This window comes from Electrona antarctica (genome assembly GCF_951216825.1).
Source record: "Electrona antarctica genome assembly, chromosome: 16".
Taxonomy (NCBI): Eukaryota; Metazoa; Chordata; class Actinopteri; order Myctophiformes; family Myctophidae; genus Electrona; species Electrona antarctica.
Window position 1 is genome coordinate 29,810,946 of NC_136797.1, and position 24,181 is coordinate 29,835,126.

The 24,181-nt window shown below is 41.7% G+C and overlaps 1 protein-coding gene across 1 annotated transcript in view; it reads left to right on the forward strand.

Moving 5' to 3' along the window:
* syk (spleen tyrosine kinase) overlaps positions 1–22,804 on the forward strand; it is a 28,033-nt gene extending 5,229 nt beyond the window's left edge. Inside the window, exons 2-16 of the mRNA XM_079523872.1 lie at positions 4,985–5,109; positions 6,187–6,375; positions 7,565–7,699; positions 8,366–8,526; positions 12,720–12,858; positions 13,838–13,913; positions 14,488–14,498; positions 14,648–14,710; positions 14,986–15,052; positions 15,740–15,902; positions 17,004–17,213; positions 17,790–17,979; positions 18,893–19,033; positions 19,599–19,711; positions 20,298–22,804. Of these exons, the coding sequence (XP_079379998.1) occupies positions 4,985–5,109; positions 6,187–6,375; positions 7,565–7,699; positions 8,366–8,526; positions 12,720–12,858; positions 13,838–13,913; positions 14,488–14,498; positions 14,648–14,710; positions 14,986–15,052; positions 15,740–15,902; positions 17,004–17,213; positions 17,790–17,979; positions 18,893–19,033; positions 19,599–19,711; positions 20,298–20,370 (1,856 nt within the window). The 3' untranslated portion in view covers positions 20,371–22,804. The remainder of the gene's footprint in view (positions 1–4,984; positions 5,110–6,186; positions 6,376–7,564; positions 7,700–8,365; positions 8,527–12,719; positions 12,859–13,837; positions 13,914–14,487; positions 14,499–14,647; positions 14,711–14,985; positions 15,053–15,739; positions 15,903–17,003; positions 17,214–17,789; positions 17,980–18,892; positions 19,034–19,598; positions 19,712–20,297) is intronic.
* Positions 22,805–24,181: the final 1,377 nt, after the last annotated feature.

The following is a 24,181-nucleotide window of genomic DNA, read 5'->3' on the forward strand; positions in this document are numbered from 1 at the left end:
AGTGGTGCTGTAAAAGCTTCACACTGTGCACAGGTGCATGATGGGAAGCTGAGTTTTTAGCAGCCATATGGCACTGTTGAGCTTCACCAAAGATGGTTTATGTATGAAGATGGGCCACCTTCATTGGAACCACTAGAGGCGAAATGGTACACAAAGCCTACAAATGGTCTCCTAAATATAGTAGGCGTGGTTTGCTTCTCCCCGACCTCCACCCTCCCCCCCTGACAACAACACTGTTTCCAGTCCACACTCAGTCTAGTAGGTGGCGGTAATGCACCATTTAGGTTTGCCGACCGCCATGAAACCTGATAGAAGAAGAAGACAACAACACTGACAAGTCATTTAACAAAGTACATTGAAAACAACTGACAAGGTGTACTTTTGAAATAGTCGTTTTAGTTTCTCGAAGTCCTCCAACCATATAAATTCATGATTTGTATCTATCTCATTAAAAAGTCTCTCCCTAATAGAGTTGTAGAATGGACAATAAAAATTTCCTTTAGATCACACAGACTACATAATCTATCCTCCTCAACCGTGCCTACATATCTGCCTGTCTCAATATGCAGACCAAGTATGCCAGCTCTAATTTGGGCACATAAGGATCATTTCTAATCGTTTTAAATATGTCCATTCATTTCACATTATAATATTCACATATTATCATCTTAAATATGGGGTCAGAGCCCCCTATGTGTTGTCCGTGAAATTGCAGATGGACAGAGAGAGGCTTCCGGACTCATCTCAAATCTCGCGAGAGTTTGTTGCTGGGATAAAGAAATGTCATTAACAAAGTCGATTTTCTCCTGATTTGTCTCGCTAAAAGAAGCCATTTTACTATGAATATCTTGTAAATATTGTGTGCCTTGTGATGATTTGGTCCAGTATTTAGTTCAGTGACCATGGAGTTAAGGAATGGTTCAGAAGCTGTGTTCACGTTCACTCTCCCATTGGAAATGAATAGACTCCAACATTCTTCCTGTCTCCTAATAATGTTACCGCCCACCTCACGCAGATACAGGAAGTAAAGCAAAGTGGTCTCTCTTGCTAATTCTCCTCTTGGGCTTCACACTGCACAGCTGCAAGATGGGAAGCTAGGTTTTTAGTGGCCATTACGTGATTTCGGGTGTGACAGTACGAGAGTACAGTACACCGACAGTACAGTACAGTAGAGGGACCGCCTGGGGACCCCCACACGGTAACTCTGTAATTTCTCAACCGTTTCGGACGCGGGACCCCCACAAGGAGTTGCACCACTCACTTCACACGGGTGTGATTTTATGAAAAAAATTAAATAATTAAGGTGTTTCTTTTTTAATTTTAGTTGTAGAGGGCAAGTATAATGTTTTAAGGCATATTTGTCTTATTAGCCAGGGATCCTTTTAAGGTATTTTACTATTTTATCAATAGTTAGTTGTAACAAAGTACATTGAGTAATTGAGAAGGATAAAGGTAGAATTGTGTGTATAGGCATTAGCCGGCCCTGTTATCAATTAATTGGTGTCTGCGCTTTTTCCTGTTGTGGTGTTGAGGGAGTATTTGGCCTATTGCAGCGTTTTAAAATAAATTAAGGGAAGTCGAGGCCACTCACAACTCAAGGAAGTGCGTTGAAATGAGGAAGCATCACTTCATGGTTGACTCTAAAAAGGATAGTTCATCTCATGCATCGCCTGTAAAGAAAGTCCAGCTTCTTTTTCACTTTGTTGGCCCGTTTGGAAGCTGTTCTTCAGCATAAAGGTAGTCGTTTAGGATGCAAAAGGCTGTTAAGGTTGACCGACTTGCATGTTGTTGAAAGAACTATACAAAGTGACAGGGGGAGAGGGTGCGTTTATTTCAGCTCACTGACCTCCACACCAGATACTGTGAGTACACTTAGTTTTTTGCTTTGGCTTGCTTTGGCATGTTTATTTATTTATTTGTAATAGCTTGGAAATATTCTTCACGTTTCATTCATTTCATCACTGGAAATAGCCGATCTACAAGCTCACAACGTGTCACAATTGCGATGCATTGTGAGCTTGTAGATCGGCTATTTTGGAATTGCCGAAGAATTAAAACAAGGACTAAAGTGACTCGGATGAAAGAGCCATTCTCCAGCCATGAAAATATTGCTATCAAAAGTATCTGTGGTTAAACATACTTATTTCCTATTCTTTAAACTACCCAAAATTACTGTATCTATAAATATTGTACAGGGGATGTATGAAACGTTTTATTCTTTTTTGAATAGAATAGACACTACGATGCATTTGTATTTAATCATCCCTTCATGGTCCACCAGATGATATCAGATGGGTTGGGTAAAAGTTGTGCCATTTTCTTTTTCTTTTATTTTGATCAGCCTCCATATGCTTTATGACATTAATAACATTTTAATAACATGGGTCTGTAACTCTGAGAGTGAACAAATGGAACAAAATTGACCCTTATAGGTCTGTAACTCTTGAGGCGACTGTGGCTCAGGAGGTAGAGCAGGTCGTCCAATGATCCATGGGTCGGTGGTTCGAATCCCGGCTCCTCCTGTCTACATGTCGAAGTGTCCTTGGGCAAGACACTGAACCCCAAATTGATCCCGATGTGCTGGTTGGTGCCTTGCATGGCTTCCACCGCAATCGGTGTATGAATGTGTGTGTGAATGGGTGAATGTAATGCACAATCTATGTAAAGCGCCTTGGATAAAGGTGCTATATAAATGTGTGTGTGTGTGTGTGTGTGTGTGTGTGTGTGTGTGTGTGTGTGTGTGTGTGTGTGTGTGTGTGTGTGTGTGTGTGTGTGTGTGTGTGTGTGTGTGTGTGTGTGTGTGTGTGTGTGTGTGTGTGTGTGGGAGTGTACAAATGGAACCACCCATAACTATTTGTTTGAGACCTACTGGACCAGATTATTTCAAGATCTGAGCTAGACTCTGGGATGTGGATGGATGGGGAGATGATTCCTTAGACGAGGGGCTTACAATTTATAATTTACAATGTATGCATTTAGCAGACACTCTTTCTTGGCCCATTAAGACCAATGTAATCCAACAGTTTTCTGAAAAACGTTTTTGGTTTTTGGTGATCAAATGTATATGTATTTGGCCGTGGACCCCCCCGGGCAGATCACATCATTTTCAAATGAGCGGAATCGGATCGGGAGCAAAAAACGTGATCGCGGCATCCCTACTATCAATATTACATCCATATCATGATATTAGACTGGATATTGTCTGTGATTTTGGATATTGTACTATTGTGATATCAGTGTTCTATAATAAAACTATAAATATCGGATCGGGAAAAATCGGTATCGGCAGATACTCAAAATCAAATGATCGGAATCGGATCGGGAGCGAAAAAATGTGATCGGGACATCCCTAGTCTAAACATTTTACCGTAATATAAAAGAATAAAAAAAATCTGCCTATTTAAACTTTACAAACTATAGGATGAAGTGTCTATTTGTACGTCTCTAAATGTTTTGATGAATTGAACATGGTGGACCCTGTTGTAAACAAGTGTAATGCTTAATTGGGTCGTCCACTCACAGTTAACAGCCTTTGTATTGAGTTTGTGCTTGAAATGTACTCTAATTCTGCAAACTGTTAATACATTTTTCAATCAATCAATCAATGCCAGGTCAACAAATGAACCTGGCTTCTGTCTGGTCAGGGCTAGGTCAAGTGCTGAAGGGTAGTCTGAAGAGGTGAGTCTTCAGACTACATACAGTATAGGCTTGATAAGAGAACGCCAATAGCAATAACCAGTAATACAGAAATGAAATATAATGAAAACAGGAACATGGATCTAATCATGTATCGCGTGTCTGTGGGCACCAAAGTGTGTTAGTCTGCAGATCTGGAGTTCTCAGTTTGTTTAACACAATAACCACACTGACTAAGCTTTTTTAGGCAAAAATGGTGTGTGTGTGTGTGTGTGTGTGTGTGTGTGTGTGTGTGTGTGTGTGTGTGTGTGTGTGTGTGTGTGTGTGTGTGTGTGTGTGTGTGTGTGTGTGTGTGTGTGTGTGTGTGTGTGTGTGTGTGTGTGTGTGTGTGTGTGTGTGAGAGAGAGATGTGGGGAAATAATAGACAAAAACGCTAACCCTAAATAATGAGTTGGTTCCTCAGGGCTCCATCCTTGGTCCCCTCCCCTTTCCCCTCGTCTAAACCAGTGGTTCCCAAACTAACCAACATACAGTACAGGGTATCTGCATATTTCTAAAGTTACCATTTCATGACTTTTAAGACCTTTTTAATACAATAAAAAGCCAAATTGCCAAATATTGCCTAAGAAAGAGGCAAACATTGTGACAATAGCCGATCTTCGACATGCTGCTCACAACACCTTGCACTGTGGCCCCTTTTCCACTGGGGTTGAACCGGTTTGCTTATTTTTTCCCACCTAATATTGAACCAGTTCAGAGTTGACAATGAAATGAGTTCAGAACCCTAAAAGTTGGTTTGAAACTGGAACCAAAAAGTTGTTCCGTGAAAGCACCAAGGTTCCAAGACTCTAGAACAGAACCATGCAGTGCTAGAACCAAAGTTCTTTTGGTGGAAAGGGTGCCTATGAGGAGTTGCAAGCTTCTATATCGGCTATTGTCACAATGTTTATCTGTGGAACAAACGAAATGTAATGCACTACAATTCCAAGTGCTTGTCAGGGTGGGGGAGTCCCCATTTCAAATATGATTATTTTGGGGGGTCCCCACTCCCCAGATCAAATATGATTATTTTTGGGGGTCCCCACTCCCCAGATCAAATATGATTATTTTTGGGGGTCCCCACTCCCCAGATCAAATATGATTATTTTGGATTTTGGAGATTAACAATTTATGTCGAATGTTCACCCCCAGAATAGGGATGCTAGGGTCATGTGCTTGACCTTTTGAGCCTCGTTATAAAATACTGTAAACATCATAACCCTATACAGTTGCAATAAGTTTAAAAACACACACAAAACAAACAGGGTAATATTTATTGTCACTTAATTCTGTAATTCTTTATTTCCAGGTGACTCAAGTTGGAGTCGTTCCAGCTCCGTCAAAAAGAGACGTTCGCGAGCCAAGATGGCCGACAAAGCCCCGTTCTTCTATGGCAACATTACGCGGGAGGAGGCCGAGGACTACCTGCGACAGGTAGATGATCTACCTGTGACGGTTACCGCCCCTGAGAAAACAGACTAACAACATTGCCAAAGCAGATGTACAAGCTTGTACTCCTTTAACACATTTAGCCGGGGACCCCCGGGAACAACCGCCGCAGGGACCCCCTGGGCGGTCCCCGGACTCCCCGCACCCCACTTTGAGAACCAATGCTTTGCACCTGTTAAACCTGTGGTCTGACAATCAGTGGTGGAAAAAGTACTGAAATGTTTTACTTAAAGGGGAAAACCACCCATTTTCAACATTTTACTATGTCATTAATATACCTTAGACCTGTTGTGTGGAAATAATAAAAAAGTCCCCCCATTTTGTATTAACTAGAACTGTAATTATGAAAAAAATCATTAACATGGTGAAACACATCTTGATGACATCATCAAGATGTGTTTCACCATGTTAATGATTTTTTTCAGACCTCTAGTTCTAGGAAACACAGAATGGGGGAACTTTTTTATTATGTCCACACAACAGCTCTAAGGTACATTAATGACATAGTAAAATGTTGAAAATGAGTGGAATGCCCCTTTAAGTAAAAGTCAGGAATTAAAAAAGTACAAAGGTTTTGGCATTGAAATGTACTTAAAGTACCAAAAGTAAAAGTACTCATTATGCAGAATGTCTCATTTCAAGTTTTCAAATAACAAATCTTTTGAAAATAGAAGATCTACAAGCGCACAATGTGTCTCATCGTGACGCATTGTGAGCTTTAATGTAGATAGGCTATTTTCAAATTGCCGAAATGTATATAGGGCTGAAATGGTTAGTGTATGTTTTGTAATATTAATCAAAATCTGCAAAGTAACTAGTAACCAAAGTTTTCAAATATATGTAGTGGAGTACAATATTTTGCAATGTAATATTTATTGTAGTGGAGTACAATATTTGCCTCTGAGATGTAGTGGAGTGGAAGTAAAAGTACTGGAAATCCGAAGTACTCAACTAATGTACAAAAACCTCATAATTGTACTTAAGTACAGTACTTAAGTAAATGTACGTAGTTACTTTCCACCAACTGTTGACAATGACGGTTGCCTGTGTGATGTGACACAGGGTGGCATGACCAACGGCCTGTACCTGCTGCGACAGAGCCGTAACTACCTGGGCGGCTACGCTCTGTCGGTGGCCTACAAGCAGGCCATCTACCACTACACCATCGAGAGGCAGCCCAACGAAAAGTTTGCCATCGTGGGAGGGAAGAGCCACCGTGACCCCATAGGCGTGATCGACTACCACTCGCAGGTATTATAGAGCAAAGGTTCCCCAACGAACCTCTCAAGGAGAATCATATTTGAACTGGGGACTCCCTCACCCTCACAAGCACTTGACATTGTAGGAGTTGAGGCATTACATTTTATATTATGTTGTTAAAAATATATTGAAGCAATGAAAAGCATTAAAAAGTGCTTCTGACAAAACCAGCTAACTCCACCCCCTCTCATGTAAGTAATTGACAATATATAAAGTCACAACACCAACTTTGATGAGGCAGTATAGCTTTGTTTTAAAATTTAAAAAAGGTTTTTCTTCATTTCCTGAAAAAAATATATTTTTCAATTCCTGAAAAAAACCCATAGGTTTGGCAGCATGAACACAGTGATTATCTGGCATATACAGTACATGGACATTGTATTTGAACACATATGGACGAACCCGCACTTGGACATGAATGCAGAGAATACACACATTTATCGATAGACCAGTAGCGATATGGAATGGAAAAGTAATTAAACTGCAAAATAATGCACACGTAGGCTACTTAGTATTGATCAAATGTATTATTTGCATTGCATTTATACCGACTATTTCCATTGCAAACCACTACGATACAAAGTCAAACGATATGATAATTTGCTGTTTACATATCAATATACTCAATATATATATCAATGCAGTTACTGTATCAGTTACACCCCAACCCACAGTACGGTATATCATCTGCTGCTATGCTCACACATCTTTTATATGAAAACCAGACGAGTCGCCCCTTTACCAACTCGCCCCGGGCGTACAGCCGGCGGAACTGCGCGGCCTGGTATTCCTAAATTACCTAGGTAAATTATGCTTAAACGGTTAAACCTAACCTTATTCCTAACCTTAACCGCAGTAAAACTATGCCTAAACCTAACCCTATACCTAAACTTAACCCCAGTAAGACTATACAAGAACCGTGGCACCGAGTGGTCGGCGTGAGGTCGGGTGAGATGGTTTAGGGGCGACCGTACTTGATACATTTACATCTTAGCGCAGGTACTATGTTTAAATATGTAGATAACCCGTTGGTTTCTTTTCTTTGAATGATCTCTCTCCCACCTTGCCCCTTCTTCTTCCCTTTCGGTTTTCTTTTCTTGTTTTGTTTTTTTTACTTCTGTGAACCTGCGATGTGACAATAAAGCTGATTCGATTCTGACCCCTATATTGTACCTGTCAGGAGCCAGATGGCCTGGTGTGTCTGCTGCGGAGGCCGTGCAGCCGGCCCAAGAACATGCAGCCCAAGGTGGGTCCGTTTGAGGACCTGAAGGAGAAGCTCATCAAGGAGTACGTCAAGCAGACCTGGAACCTGCAGGTCAGTTCACCACCCTCCCTACCCTTCTTTAGACTGTGTCCTGTGGTCAGTTCACCACCCTCACAACATGTACCCTTCTTTAGACTGTGTCCTGTGGCCAGTGGTCAGTTCACCACCCTCACAACATGTATCCTTCTTTAGACTGTGTCCTGTGGTCAGTTCACCACCCTCACAACATGTACCCTTCATTAGACTGTGTCCTGTGGCCAGTGGTCAGTTCACCACCCTCACAACATGTACCCTTCTTTAGACTGTGTCCTTTGGCCAGTGGTCAGTTCACCACCCTCACAACATGTATCCTTCTTTAGACTGTGTCCTGTGGCCAGTGGTCAGTTCACCACCCTCACAACATTTATCCTTCTTTAGACTGTGTCCTGTGGTCAGTTCACCACCATTGTATCATTTTATTTTCATTTTATAGTAGAACAGTGAGTATAATGGTCTCTGTGTCCAAAACTGTTACTTTCGGGATTAAAATTCAAAACGCGTTTCGAGCTTGTAGACCTGCTACTTTTGACACGTTTGTGTGATGCTGTACTGTAGTCACTAGTCATCAAGTAGGGCATTAATTTACAGGGGAAAAAACCCCACAAAAAGTAAAAAGATATGGACATAAGAGGCTCCTTTCTGCCCAACATGAAGGATATGACTGTGTTGTGCGTACAGGGGCCGGCGTTGGAGCAGGCCATCATCAGCCAGAGGCCTCAACTGGAGAAGCTGATTGCCACCACCGCCCACGAAAAGATGCCCTGGTTCCACAGCGCCATCTCACGCACGGACGCAGAGCCACGCCTACAAAATGGCTCCCGCACTAACGGAAAATTCCTGTAAGAATTTCTCAGATAATTATCCATTCCCTTGTTTTTTTGTTACGTTTTTTGATGTGTTAATTTGAGAACAAATGTGGCGCTTGTTACGGTTATTATGCTGATAACCGCTTTTCTTTTTTTTATGATGATTTTTCATCGTGCTGCGAGCTTGTAGATCTGCTATTTTTGAAAAATCATGAAAATGTGGTGCAAATCTTTGAATATATAATCTTTCACAGCGAATATTCCCTGGAACAACATATTTTCATATGGGGCCATGGGGGTCGGTGGCCAAATACATATAATTTTGGGGGTTCTTGGACCTTGACATGAAATACTTTGAGAACATAGGGTTTTTCAGAAAACTGTCAGGATTTAGAAGACATTTTGTAGAAGGTCTAAGGTCTTCATGGGTTAAATCCCATCTGCAACTTCCAACCTGTAGAATAGTGACACGCCCACTATGGTTCCCAGTTCAGGGATTCAGTTTTCAGTTTTTTTTCCAGTTCTGAATCAACTTTTAGGGTTCTTAACCAATTCATGAAAACTCTGAACTGGTTTCAAAATAACGGAACCGGTTCAACCTAGGTGGAAATGGGCCAGAGTAATAAATATTAAATTACCGGTAGATACACTACACACATAATAGCCAGCCTCATGATAATAGTATTGTTACAGTATTCATGGTGGCTCAGTTCATAATGAGTTGAAGGCAGGGATGCACCTAATGGGAAATTCTTGGCCGAAACCAAATACCGAATATAGGAAACATTTGGCCGGAAAACGAATGCCGAATAGCCGAATATGATTAATATTATATATCATTTTTCCTGCTGTCATGGCCGTACCTTTGTTGTAGAGCTACATGATAATAACAAAACGGTAGGTTACGAAAGGTAACCCAGGGTTCTTTGACTATTCGGTTTCGGCTCTAAAATCAACCGAACCGAATACCGAATATGCATTGTTTTGCCACTATTCTGCCGAATAGTTACGGTGGCCGAATATTTGGTGCATCCCTAGTTGAAGGCGTTCCCTCTGTGCCCTAGAACATTGGTTCTAAACCTTTTCAGGCAGGCCCCAAAATAATCATATGTGAACTGGGGAGCCCCCACCCTGACAAGCACTTGGACTTGTAGGAGTTGAGGCATTACATTTAGTATGATTCGGTTCCACAGACGACAAAATGTGAAAATAGCAGATTGGCTATTCTCACAGTTTTTGTCTTTTTCTTATATTTGACAATTTGGCCGATGTTTAACCAGTTTTTATTATATAGTTTCTGATTACATTTGATGCACCCCCCAAAATCATGTGGGGATCTCTCTGGGGATCCAGAGCCACCGGTTGAGAACCACTACCCTGGAAGGATGTCTACGACAGTGACCCAAAAAAACCCTTTTTTTCCAACTGTAGCATCAACGTAGCATCAACTCATTTTCAATCAAAGACACAGAGCACTTTTCTACAAAGCATAAAATTAGGCTTTAACCACTTGAACCCTATAGCATCCCTTTTCTCAACGCGTTGTGAGCTGGTAGATTAACTGTGTTCGGCAGTGTGTCCCTTGGGAATAGAGTTCCACTAAAGTATGGCCTGTTGGTTTTGAGTTTCTAAGTTTAGAGCTGTACTTTCACTGATGACGATACATTTAAATATGTCGTTTTAAACCAGATGTTTCTGGTGTGTCCCTCTGATGGCAGACCCCTGAACAGTGTTTGTGCCAAGTTTGGTGCGGAAGTCATGGTACCAGCGTCCACCCACCCTCTAAAGCAAGGGTCTTCAACGATTGCGGGCTGAGGACCCCTTAGCAGAGAGAGAGATGAAGCAGAGAACCCCACTACATAATTTGTTTATGTTGCAGATTAAATATTTTCATAGATTTCATAGATAGCTTCATAGACTAGCACTATCATTGTGTAGTGTTGTGTTGCATAAATGTTAATGTGTATTTTCAGACAGTCCACTTAAACCCTCAAAACTTGGCCTGCTCTTTTTCCTTCTACGCCAAACCTCTTTGCTGGAAATAGGCGATCTACACGCTCACAACACCAAGTAGTGCAAGGCATTGTGAGCCTGTAGATCTGCTAGGGTTCAACAGGTTAAGGTAAAAATATATTTCACACAAAGATTGGCCGCCCCCCCTGTAGTAACTCTTCCCCTTATTATTCCCCCGTATTACATTTGTGTGTGTGTGTGTGTGTGTGTGTGTGTGTGTGTGTGTGTGTGTGTGTGTGTGTGTGTGTGTGTGTGTGTGTGTGTGTGTGTGTGTGTGTGGTGCCAACAAGAGAGAGTGAGTGGGAGGTGGCAGAGAGACATACAGTACAGAAGCACTGTGGTTTCCGCTGTGACAGGTTGCAAATAACTTCCTGTATAGTGACCAAATACATGCTAATGAGCTAACTGTAACTGGCTGTCATGAAAGCATGTTTGAAAACAAGCACAAAAGAAGCCACTATAATAGGCCACATGAGCACTTTAAACCTATACTGTCTATGATCGACTATTTTCACAAAATCTGGTACGGGGCTCCCTGGCACAAAACATGTTCAGATGGGGGTTAGTGACAAATACATGCAACTACCAATATTTACAGAAAAAGAAGCCCAAAGTTGCTTATAAAGCGGACATGACAACACTGGACACAATCTGGCTTCATGTGGGTACATTGTACATCAGTGCTTCTCAGACTTTCATGTCAAGGACCCCCATCTGAAAATATTTTGTGCCAGCGATCCCCAGTTCCCCACCATACAAGAGTTGTGTTGTTGAACTTGTTTCACGGCCAAATATATATCGATTTGGGGGTCCTCCTTGGCGCGAAAGAAGTTAGGTGACTGCATACGTTAGCCGTCATCCACACCACAGTGCTTATTAATTCACTTATTTCTTCATTCAGGTGATTGCTTATTGGGGATAACGGCTGAAAACACTATATTTGGCTGGCAGGCTGCTAAATAGTGTCGGTAAACTGAGTTTATGGAACTGAATGTGAGACTTCCTCATAGGTAGAGATATTCTATATACATTGCATTATATTTTCACTGACAATATTAGAGACCAGAATGGAGCTGCCCTGCAGAGGCCGATTCTACAAAATGTCAGTTTTCTGAAAAACAGGATTTGTTTGCTGCTAAAAACCTCTTTGTGTCAAGGAGCCCCATAATTATATGTATTTTGTCGCCGACCCCCATCTCAAAATATTTTGTTCCAGAGGGACCCCCCCAGAAGCAAATAATTGAGTGAAAATGTTTGCCATAATAATCAAGATTTCAAGATTTTCCAAACATTATATGTAGCACAGTGGCTCACGTTAGTGTTGTCAAAAATATAGATTTGTCGGTCATTTCAATTCTGAATTCTTGACTTTTCCATAGTTCCGGTGTATCGATAGTCTACCTCTCCCGTTGGTTGAGACATACGCCAGCGCCGATACATGCACACACAACACAAGATTACACATACACAGCGCAGTCCCTCCCCTCCTGACTAGCTCACACTCGAATGATGCTGGACTGGTGTTTCTTCTCCTATTCTCCGCTCCGCTGCGTTCTTTAACGTCACTCGTATTTCTATTCATGTAAGCTAAAGTCTCATCAAGATGGCATGTGCGGAACCTTCGCTGGCCTGTTCTGATAGATAACAAAAAAGCAGAAGTGCTGTTTGGAAATGGCCTGCTTTCCAGCCTGATTTTCTGCGTTCTGTGAATTTGTTATTTCACTTCGAAACCAAGGTGATGGGGTTGACTATGGTTAGAAAGACATTAAATACTGTTGTGCTTCACAACTTTACTTTCATGTGTACTTTGGTTTATAATCCGTACTATGTATTATTGTTACTATGAAAATGTATTACGATTTGTGCGATTTACACATTATTATATCCGGCAACAAACTGAAAGGCCATGTAAGAGTCTCTCCAGCTGTTTTTAAAGTAACACTTCGCCCCTTTTGCAACCCGGTCTTATTTTAATGATGTTTGGGAGACAAGAAACACGTTCCTGGGGTTTATACTGTATGTGGGTAATATGTGTTTTTAGATATTTGACTAGTATTTCAAAGTGTCCATGATGTCATGGACACTGGGCTCACTTACTACCTGGACTACATGTTGTCTCAGTAAGACATCCCCCGCCACTATCCACATGGAGGAGCAGTGTACCAAAGCATTATGGGAATTGTGTGTGTGCGTGTGTGTGTGTGCGCGTGTAGAATCCGGCCCAGGGATGAGAAGGGTTCGTACGCTCTGTGTCTGCTTCACGAGGAAGAGGTCAGACACTATCGCATCGACAGAGACCGAAAAGACAAGCTGTCCATTCCTGACGGGAAGAAGTTTGACACCTTGTGGCAGGTCAGTAGATTACACCTTACAACTGTATATATAGTATACCCATATGAGCCCAGTTTGTAAATGGATTGATTCGTTTGACTTTTCAGGCTTTCACAACTCACCAGTGTTGTGACATAATGTTCGACATAGTTTTAGTTTTTGAATAAAACTCTCGCTGCCAGCCAGTGACGTCAACTCTGTGGGTGCTGGAGGGCTTGGGGCCCCCATGAAGAATTTGTAACTCCTCTTTTGTCCTCACTGTCTGGGGGCGGGGGGTGGTGGGGGGTGGTCGTTGCCCGTCCTGAGTGTGCTCTTTTACATTCGTGCAGTTCAGGCTTTGTTTTAACCTGCCAGGTAAAAGATGCATACAGTACTGTACCCTGCTCACTTGTTCACAATGCAACCACCACCAGCCAAGAAGAGGTTCATTCAGAGGACAGCTCTACAGTGACAATTATAAGAACTCCACGTCTCTGCTGCCAGCTAGAGAGCCAGTGAAAATAGGCTATTTTAGGCTAGTTTTTATTAGTTATTTGAAGATTGAAGAGTATTTGAAGTGGTCAAACCAGCACATGTCGTATCCTCCAGAAACCCCTGAAGTGACATTTCATAAATGCAAATGTTATAGGTTAAAAACTCAGTCTGCGATTTCTTCAACTGGTCGGCTGTATGGATATTAAAACATCAGTTACATATTGTGCCAATTGTTTATGAAACACAGCACTAGTGTGTAGGGCTCCTTTCACAGTCGTGAGATTACATTTTTGCTTTAATCCCTGCTGTCGGTCTCTGTCTGTCTGTCTGTCTGTCTGTCTGTCTGTCTGTCTGTCTGTCTGTCTGTCTGTCTGTCTGTCTGTCTGTCTGTCTGTCTGTCTGTCTGTCTGTCTGTCTGTCTGTCTGTCTGTCTGTCTGTCTGTCTGTCTGTCTGTCTGTCTGTCTGTCTGTCTGTGTGTGTGTCTCTCTCTCTCTCTCTCTCTCTCTCTCTCTCTCTCTCTCTCAGTTGGTAGAACACTACTCCTACAAACCAGACGGTCTCCTCTGTGTGCTGACAGAGCCATGTGCACGACCTGAGCGAAGTAAGACACACACACACACACACACACTTTATAACTTGAAACATTGTTTTTAGATTTTTAGATCAAATAAACATCGGATATCCATTTTTATATTAAAATGTGATGTTCATGATGTTCAAAGATTTAAAATGTATTTTTGGTGGGCCTTGATGCCGTCGTAATGGCTGATTTTACACTTGCCGAAAATAGCCGATCAACAACGCGTCGCAGTGCGAGTCGTTGCAGTACATTTATTTGAAAACATTAGTTACTAGTTACTTTTTAGATTTGGATTATTATTACAAAATATACATTAACCACTTCAGCCCTATATACATTTCGGCGACACGTAGATCGTCTGTTTTCCAGCATGCAACCAAGTGGAAAATCAGGCATTGTGACGCCATCAAGGTGCTGCCAAAATACAATTTTTATCCACAAAATAAATGTGGATCCACTAAATTAAAATATATATTAAAAAAAAAAAACTGGCGTCTAATTTTAAATGTCATGGAATAGATCATCATTGTGTTGTCTATTAACGACTATATATGTATTGTGTTTTTTTTTTTTAAATGTATTGCTGGGATTCCAGGCGACCACCCTGTAAGTATCATTCATACATTTACACATAACATGTTACAATAACTCTACTTGACTCATGACGGATTCCCACATTTGTCTAATACATGAATCCAAATGAATAATTCATATGAATGTGTTCAATAACATAATATCCTGGTGCTTCTCTGCAGGGAGGACCCTTCGCAGATCTCTTCGAGAGATTCATGCCCTCTTCCTTAGCCGCTCGATTAAAGGTGCTGTAACTGATTATCATTGATTGATTGATTGATTGATTGATTGATTGATTCATTGATTGATTGATTACTAGTTGCGATGTAGTGTCTTTCACCATAGAATACTGAATGAATAAAACTCAATCTTGAGGGTAAACACATATTTTGGCAGAAGTCGTGTTAAGAGATTATATTACTTATAAAATCAAATAATTATAGATTCGATTTTCAGACATTTTCTTGACGCGTGAAGGTGTTCTGTGTTGTTTTGTATCCCGTCTAATATTGTGACACAGAACTGGAAACCCTCACACAAACCCATGGAGAGCGTCAACCCGTATGCTATCAGGGTGGCCAACAGAGGTACGCACGCACGCACGCACGCACGCACGCACGCACGCACGCACGCACGCACGCACGCACGCACGCACGCACGCACGCACGCACAGTGTCACACACACACAGTGTCACACACACACACACTGCAGTTTTGTGCAACACCATTTTTCATTGCAATTGTGGTCCAATGAATGCATTTTAAGGGGACACTAATATATATAAATATATCATTTTATTTTTATTATATTTTTTTGGCGAAGAGCTTTTCTGACCCAAAAGAGAAATTAGACTTTTGCCCGAGACCCAAGCTAGTGAAAATTGCAGATTGCTGTTTTCACTATTTGTTTAAATAGATCTTTTTAATTTTATTTATGAAACACATTCACTTGCCATTGACGGAATATTCCATCATTGCTGGTGTTGTAATGACTGATTTTACACTTGGTAGCATGCTGATAATAGCTAATCTACAAGCTCACAATGAGCTTGTAGGTCTGCTGTTTTCAAATACATTTAGTTCCACTGGATCTCTTCTCCACTAGTCCCTCCCTAACGTGTGTGTGTGTGTGTGTGTGTGTGTGTGTGTGTGTGTGTGTGTGTGTGTGTGTGTGTGTGTGTGTGTGTGTGTGTGTGTGTGTGTGTGTGTGTGTGTGTGTGTGTGTGTGTGTGTGTGTGTGTGTGTGTGTGTGTGTGTGTGTGTGTGTTGAAAAGCGGAAGCCATGCCCATGGACACGGAGGTGTATGAGAGCCCCTACGCCGACCCTGACGAGCTGAGGAGTGCCAAGGTGGAACGCCACCAGATCATCCTCGAGGATAGAGAGCTGGGCTCCGGGAACTTTGGCACCGTCATACGGGGCGTCTATAAGATGAGGAAGTATGTTCAGAAAATGAAAAATATAAAATGTTCAGGAAATTAAGAAAACCGTATATTTTGAAAACAAAGCAATACTGTGGCATCAACGTTGGTGTTGTGAGTGTGACTTTATATATTGTTAATTACTTGCATGAGAGCTGTGAGGTTGTTGAGGTTTTGTCTGAAGCACTTTTTACTACTTTTCTTTGGTTCAATATTGTTTAACCAACACACAGACATAAAGGGTGTTCAATAGCACTGATTTATGCAAAAAAAGAAACCTAAAAAATGGAGTTGGGTGCTCTCTTCCCGGGAAGCTATCATGTCATGATTATTGTTGCAGAAGTAATTGCGATTAACGCGATTATTATCGCGATAATCAAAATATGCTTAACCCATTTCGACCACAAAATTATCTGTATTTGGCCATCGACCCCATCTGAAAATATGTTGTTCCAGGGACCCCCCAGAAGCAAAGATTTGAGTTAAAAACTTTCGCTCTGAAAGAATATATATTCAAAGATTTGAGGCACATTTTCCCGATTTAAAAACAAATAGCAGATCTACAAGCTCAAAACACCAAAAGGGTTCCCATCCTGAATGGATTAACACTCAAAATTCCACTGTTGTTTAACCACTTGAACCCCCAGTTCCATCCCTGTTCTGAGAGGAACTTGCGCCAAAAACTGCAGACGCTTTCTTTTATCACGATAAACGATAATAACGATTATGGTTCCATTCCTAGTTTCAACACTCCTGACACTGCTGCTTGAAAACAGATACCTCACGACAACCTTTAGCCGATCTACAAGCTCACAACGTGTCGCACTGCACTGCAACGACTCACACTGCGACGCGTTGTTGATCAGCTTTTTTCAGCAAGTGTAAAATCAGCCATTACGACGGCATCAAGGCCCACCAAAAATACATTTTAGTCGACTAAATCAACTGTAGATTTATTCGGCTAAAATCGTATATTTTGTCGACTAAAACGAGATTAACACTAAAACATGTGACAAGTGACTAAAATGTGACAAAATCTAAATGAAAACTATTCAAGAGACGAAATGTTGTCAAAATGTTGCGTGTCAAAATCAACACTACTCGTCCGTCCTTTTGTAGGAAGGAGGTGACGGTGGCGGTGAAGATCCTGAAGAACAACAACGACGACCCGGCGGTGCGCGAGGACATGCTGCGCGAGGCGGACGTCATGCAGCAGCTGGACAACCCCTACATCGTCAGGATGATCGGGATCTGCGAGGCCGAGAGCCTCATGCTCATCATGGAGCTGGCGGACCTGGGCCCGCTCAACAAGTTCCTGCAGAAGAACAAGTGAGTGCTGCGTCTGTCCGTCCGTCCGTCCGTCCGTCCGTCCGTCCCCCCTAGCTCAGTGATTTTCAACCAGTGGTCCCCGAGGGGGTTCCAGGCGGTCCCCAGCTAAATGATGGAGAGTTGGTAACCAAATGGACCCTTATTAGATCTTTAACTCTTGAGAGCGTAAAATGCTACACTCAACAACTTAATTCTTCCTAAGGATAACATGAGCATCAAAGCAATATTTTAAATACTATTTATTAGCACATGCATTCCATATATTCCATAGGGCTGGACCACAGATGGACAAATTACATCATCAATGTTGCGACGGGAGTTGTTCCTATTGAGTGAAAAATGACCTAATTCTAAAATAAATAAACTATTTAAGGTGTTTTTAATTTTTAGATTTGAATTATAGAGGGCACTTATAATGTATCAAGGCATATTTGTCTTATTAGCCAGGGGTCCTTTTAAGAGATTTGTGGGAGAGACTTCATCCAGCGCAGATTCCTTGGCACCTGAGTCTGTTCTGCCTGCTCGTTGACCACTTCATCGCGGATCCCTAACGATGGCCATCATTGTTCTGTACAGGCATCTAACAGTGAAGAACATCACGGAGCTGGTGCACCAGGTGTCCATGGGCATGAAGTACCTGGAGGAAAACAAGTTTGTGCACAGGGACCTGGCGGCCAGGAATGTCCTGCTGGTAACTCAGCACTACGCCAAGATCAGTGACTTTGGTCTGTCCAAGGCCCTGAAGGAGGGGCAGGACATCTACAAGGTATACAACCAGTGTTGCCATGTCTGCTTATCAACTTTGACTGACACCCGCGATTCAGTCAAATGTCCCTACACCGCCGGCCGTAGAAAAGGTTCCTTTTATTTTGAAAACCCTGAAATTCAGCCCAAATTGACTGGAAGTAAAGAGCCATTGCTGATGTCCAGATTGGTACTTTCTCTTTCATCATAAGCGCTAATATAGTAACCGCGAGTTACCGCAGAGTTTTGTATTGATCTCCTAACAACGACGTTTTGTTCAATTACCTCAATATGAGCCTCAATTCCAAGAAAAACACAGCTAACGATCGCCGCCATTACAGGAGTCTATGTAGTGACCATCTTGGTGAGGTCCAAAACACAGAGCAGAGCGTTGCCTAGCGATGTGGAACGCTACTATACGGTACATATAAAATAGGCTATTATGGATTAATACTGTAATAACCTAATACCTCGTCCAAAGTTGTTTTAGGCGATCTGTGATTTTGCTTAAAACTCGTCCAAAATTGTTTTAAGCGACTTTGGGCTTGTTTTTCCTGTAATGTCGCTTGCAAATTTTGTTGCAGGTTTTTGGGCTTGTTTTTAAAATGTAGTTTCTTTATTTGGGCTTGTTTCCTAATATTGGTTCTCAAACCATTTTCATGTCCGCGGACTACCATCTAAAGGTATTTCGGGTTAGGGTTAGGGTAACCCCTGTACCAGATTTGTGCTCTTGAAAGGTTTCAAAACATATTCAAAATGTTTCACTTTTATTTCTCAAGATTTCTTTTGGAAATGGCCGATCTGCAAGCTCACAAAGCGTCAATCTGCTATTTTCGAAATATCCAACGCTCATGCGGCTTAATAGTGTGTTGGTGCGTGTTTTTGTAGGCTTTTAGTTGCTGACTCCCAGATTTGTGTGCCCTCCTCCGTTCCAGCCGACCCACCATGGGAAGTGGCCCATTAAATGGTACGCTCCAGAGTGTATGAACTACCTGGAGTTCTCCACCAAGAGTGATGTCTGGAGCTTTGGGGTGCTGATGTGGGAGGCCTTCTCTTATGGACAGAAACCATACAAGGTAGGAGGCCTACTCTTATGGACAGACACCATACAAGGTAGGAGGCCTACTCTTATGGACAGACACCATACAAGTGTAGAATTATTGTACATTAAAACTCTCAGTCCTCGGTAAACTTACCTTTGGCTCTGTACTTGGTCTGTTCTTTTTCCCTCTACACCAAACCTTTTTGCCGAAGATAGCAGATCAACAAGCTCAACAAGCTGTTGTGAGCTTGTAGATTATTTTCGGATAATGTTCCCCACAGAATAGAGATGCTAGGGTTCAAGTGGTTAAGTGAAGTGAAGTGAGGAGCTCATCATACATCATCATACTCAATCTGGCCGATCACAATTTGAGTGCTCACTTTTCCGTCTTCGCTTTTATCTTCAATGTTTGTGTTTACACAAACCCAGAAAGCTGGGCATAGGAGGGGCTAGCACCCCTAAAAAAAAGCAGCAGCACCACCACCCCTCCCTCCCTCCCTCTCTCCCCTGTAGTAACTCTGAGGACCCCCTAGGGGTCCCAGATCCCACCTTTTCTGGGTGTTGACATCAGTGACGACCTCATCACTGTATGTCCACAGGGCAAGAAGGGGACAGAAGTGATGGAGATGCTCGAACAAGGCCTTCGGCTGGACCCCCCATCCAACAGTCCAAAGGAGATATACGAACTCATGAAGAACTGCTGGACGTACAGGTGAGTGACGCTTTCAAACTGGCATTTTCCAATGCATCGCTTACAGAAATTACGTCATGTGGCAGCCAAGTCTATGGACTTTTAATGTTTGTTTAGAGCACTTTTTACAAAAAAAACGCGTGCCAGCCAAGTCCATGGACTTTATTGTAAACGACGTGAGACCTCATATGGTCGATATAAATACAACTTGTAAGTAATTTTGTTTCATATATTAACACGTATTAACACCACTAAAGCACGAGAAGGAAATTTACTTTTTAGACCGTATGACAGTGGAAATGATCTGGGACGATCAGCCACAGTGGGAGCCCCTCACTTCACAAGAGTGTGATTTGTTTTTATTAAGATTTTTTTGCCTTTGATTGAAAGGGTACAGTAATTCGACAGGAAAAGGGGGAGAGAGATGGGGAGTGACACGCGGCAAAGGCCGTCGGGCTCGGGAGTCGAACCCGCGGCACGCCATCTGGCTGGCTTGGCAGCCTAGGTGCCCAGACGGTTGAGCCAGTATTTTCGCCTTTTAATGGCTGAGCACAGCATTCACGTTATAACAAACAGGCACTAATTGTACACATGTTGTCCGTTCCAGCTCAGAAGAGAGGCCTTCCTTTGCTGTCGTGGAGCCCAGGCTACGGGAGTATTATTACGACACGTACAATTAATTCCCGTTCATACTTTGTCGCGCTGCCCCGTCGTACGACAATGCATAACTTAGGCTTTAATTAGTTTAGCCTCTTGGCCCTCTTTGTCTTCCTTCCAACATTCAAGACTATTACAACTATGCAAAGATTAGAGAGGCGGACTGTTCACGATGCTTAGTACTGGAATGTAAACATGCATGAAAAGGTGCTGTAAGTGGTGTTTTGGGGTTAAGTAAGTGTTAAATGGCTCTATATTGTGATAGTAACCCTACCTAAATTGAAGCAATCTCTTCGGATTGGGTGAAAATGGCAACCCACCTAAATAAAAGTATTTTATGTGTATTAAAGACCTGGAGAGACGGAGAGACTCTTGTTACTGAACAAACACTCTATAACAATGATTACTATCACAATAGAGCGCTTTTAAACCAAAGACATTGAGTTTTAACCCTAAAATCACTTACACCATCTTTTATTGTTGAATAATGGAAATGTATTTCCATTTCAAAATGTGTTTTTGAATGCAACCTTCTATTCATTAGAGCCGCACTATGTAACCTTTTTTAATTAATAATATGTAATTTTGTCCAATCTGTATGTTAATACAATATACCTTATGCAATCTGTATGGTAGAGTATGTTAATACAATATAACTTATATAATTGCGGTGGTTGTATTGTGTCTCCCTGCCCTTCTATTTGAGACATTTAGATTGTGTCAAAGGTCATGTCTCACCTAGACACAGGTCAAAGGTCATGTCTCACCTAGACACAGGATCTGACAAAAAAAAGATCCACTCCGGGTTCAAATCCGGGGTGGAAGAGGAAAGTTAGTTAATGCAGTTTTAAGTCTGACCACGGACCAGTAGTATCTCATGTTTTAGTCTTTTTTATGTTGGTTTCTTACTTGTATTTAATGTATTTTTGATTCACTGTAAGTAAGAGGAAATATTATATAAATGTGGCTTGTAAGATACATTCTGCATGAGGTATGATTTTATTGGTTATCAATCTATAATATGGATTTGTATTGATACAAACATCTGATTTACACGTGGCATTTTTGATACACAGACATGCTTATTATGCAATTTTCTAAGGTGTAAATAATCCTAGTAAATTCTTCACGATGCATCTTAATACTAATGGTGAAATGTATGATGTGGGCAGTTGTAGTTATAGTTATATTAGATTTCTTTTCCCTTTTTTATTATTATAAAAAAATTTCTTTATTTAGTAGTACATTTTTGAGCTAGTAATTTTGCTATATTTAGCACGGGACATTAACATACCGCAGAGTATGTGTGTGTGTGTGTGTGTGTGTGTAGCATTTATGCTAATTCATGTTTGTGTTCACAAATCCACACTTTCTTTTCTTACATTTGTCTACGGGTGTCCACATGAGAAAAGAAAAACGCAGCGATATATGGTGACAATTCAGGTATTTATTTTATTCAGGGGGTGGCAGTGGCTCAGGGGTGGAGTGGCCGGTAGAGCAGCGACATTCTAAATCTTAGACGGCTTGTGCTTATAACCACGCCCCGCTTCTGTGGCCAACGTGGAAGTGCATCTCACCTACAACAACTGCAGACTGTTTTTTTGGTCGAATAGTTTTTGACCACGAGGGGGTCTCAAGGGAACTTGAGTTGCGAAGTTCGATGGAGCCGACTCAGCGCCATTGGAGTTGCGACCCAATAGGCACAGAATAGTAAATCATGTTCTGGCGGGAGTGTTTGCCCCGACTGCCTCTCAAAGTGGCTACTGGCCTACTTGCATGTTCCCTAGGGTAGGTACCTTCACAAAAACATGCAGTAAACCTGGTCTCTTAAACTGGTTGGAATAACGTGTTCCTTCCACATACGTCCAACCGGGGAAACTCCCCCGTCAGGTGAAAAGAAGTGGCTTGGACGCTCATGCATTTAAGGAAGCATGAGGTCAGTCCGTTGCCCTAAAAAAGGGTTACAAAATCGTGGGCAAAAATAATGAACCAAAAAAGTGGCTTCTGGCCAATCGCAGTGCGTCCCTGCACAAGTGCACTGACCAATCACAGCGTGTCAAGCCGTGTAGGGTTTTGAATGATGCGGTAGAGCAGCCGGATCGAACTTCCCGAGCAGCCGAAGTTCGATCCCGGGCCCCCCCAGTGTGTCCTTGAGCGAGACACTGAACCCCTAATTGCTCCTGATGTGCAGGTTGGTACCTTGCATGGTTTCCTCCACCATCGGTGTATGAATGTGTGTGTGAATGGATGATTGTAATGCACAATCTATGTAAAGCGCTTTTGATGAAAGCGCTATATAAATGCACCATTTACCATTTATTCAGAAACTGGCATCCATTGCATCACCTTTTTATACAGACAGAGTTTTATACATTAATTAATACATGACATGTGAAGAATGATTATGACAGCAGACCATTATGCAAGAGTAGCAATTTCAACATATTTGGACTGTTGATGCATAGCATGACTTATAAATAAAGCATGTCTGCAAAGTATAATTCTCTGTGTCTAATTTATAAAATAATTACACACTTGCGTACTTGTTGGTGAACAGGAATTTAAACCCTATAAAACATTGTTGACTGTCGTCCTCCAGGGGACTGTACTTAGACCCCTCCTTTGTCCCAGTACAACAAATCTCTTCCCCGAAATTAGCCGATGTACAAACTTGACCTCGACTATGACATGCCCAGAATAGATTCAAGTTTGCTAACACAGAGTCTAAAGGTTTCCAAAGTTCTGGTATAAAATGAAACCTAGAATTTATGAGTTTTGGTTTCCTCTTTTATATTGTCTTCACAGGCACTCGCGAGTCGTGACCCCAACCTAACCCCGGAGGTAATTTTATGCACATAAGCCGTGCACGTTTGGTGCGGGTTAGGGGTTTTGTAACAATTATGGTTAAAATGTATTTGTAATATTTTTTTTACATTGTATTTCACTCATGCTGTTGACTTTTATTCAAGTGTGCAAACCCCCTGCCACCCCTCCCAACACACACACACACACACACACACACCAGGAAATCTAACCCTGCTTCTAAGTGAAATGTTTGAGCACGTTTTCCAGCACCACAGTGCAATTAAGTGTATGGACTACGGTGGCAAAAACGTGCTGTTTGCTAAAGGTTCCATTTACTGAACTGTCAAGATACAGTATGGCTGTTTCAAGCCATGCACAGTCAGAGGTAAGTTAATTGTCTGGAGCCTTCACTGTGGCGTCTGGGTTGCAGAGTAGACTGTTTCAAGCCAGAGGGTCAAGCATGCAATTATCCTCCTCACTGTGTTTTTGCAAACTACTAATTGGTGCTATATTTCAAGATGTCAGAAGGTTAAGCCATCTTATTTGGCCATTAGAAATAAATACCTGGGGCGGACGCACAGCATTATCAGTATTGTCAATATTAGGTCTGCAGTTATCGATTATTTTATTAGCAATTATTCTATGGATGACTTTTTTGATTACCCAATTAAACTTGAAGTGTGCTTTTTTTATTTGTTATATACGTATCAATGAATCAACATAAAAAAAAAGAATATTGATTTTTGTATAATTTATTAAATTGATTCGCCTGATTAACCACATAAAGATAGATACTTTATTGTCATCAGGATACACACACGTTTCATATGACATGAAAAAACAAAAATAAAACTTTCAATGACTTATCCTCGGTCAGAAACGGTCACACTGCCTGATGTTCCAGTAGCGCCCATGAATGTCTGCCCCAGACACACATTCAGACCTGACAACTGTCCAGTAGTACACTAGCCTCGGAGACCGCAGGCGTTTTGTTAAAAAAAAAAAAAAAAAGGATCCACTAGGTTTTCA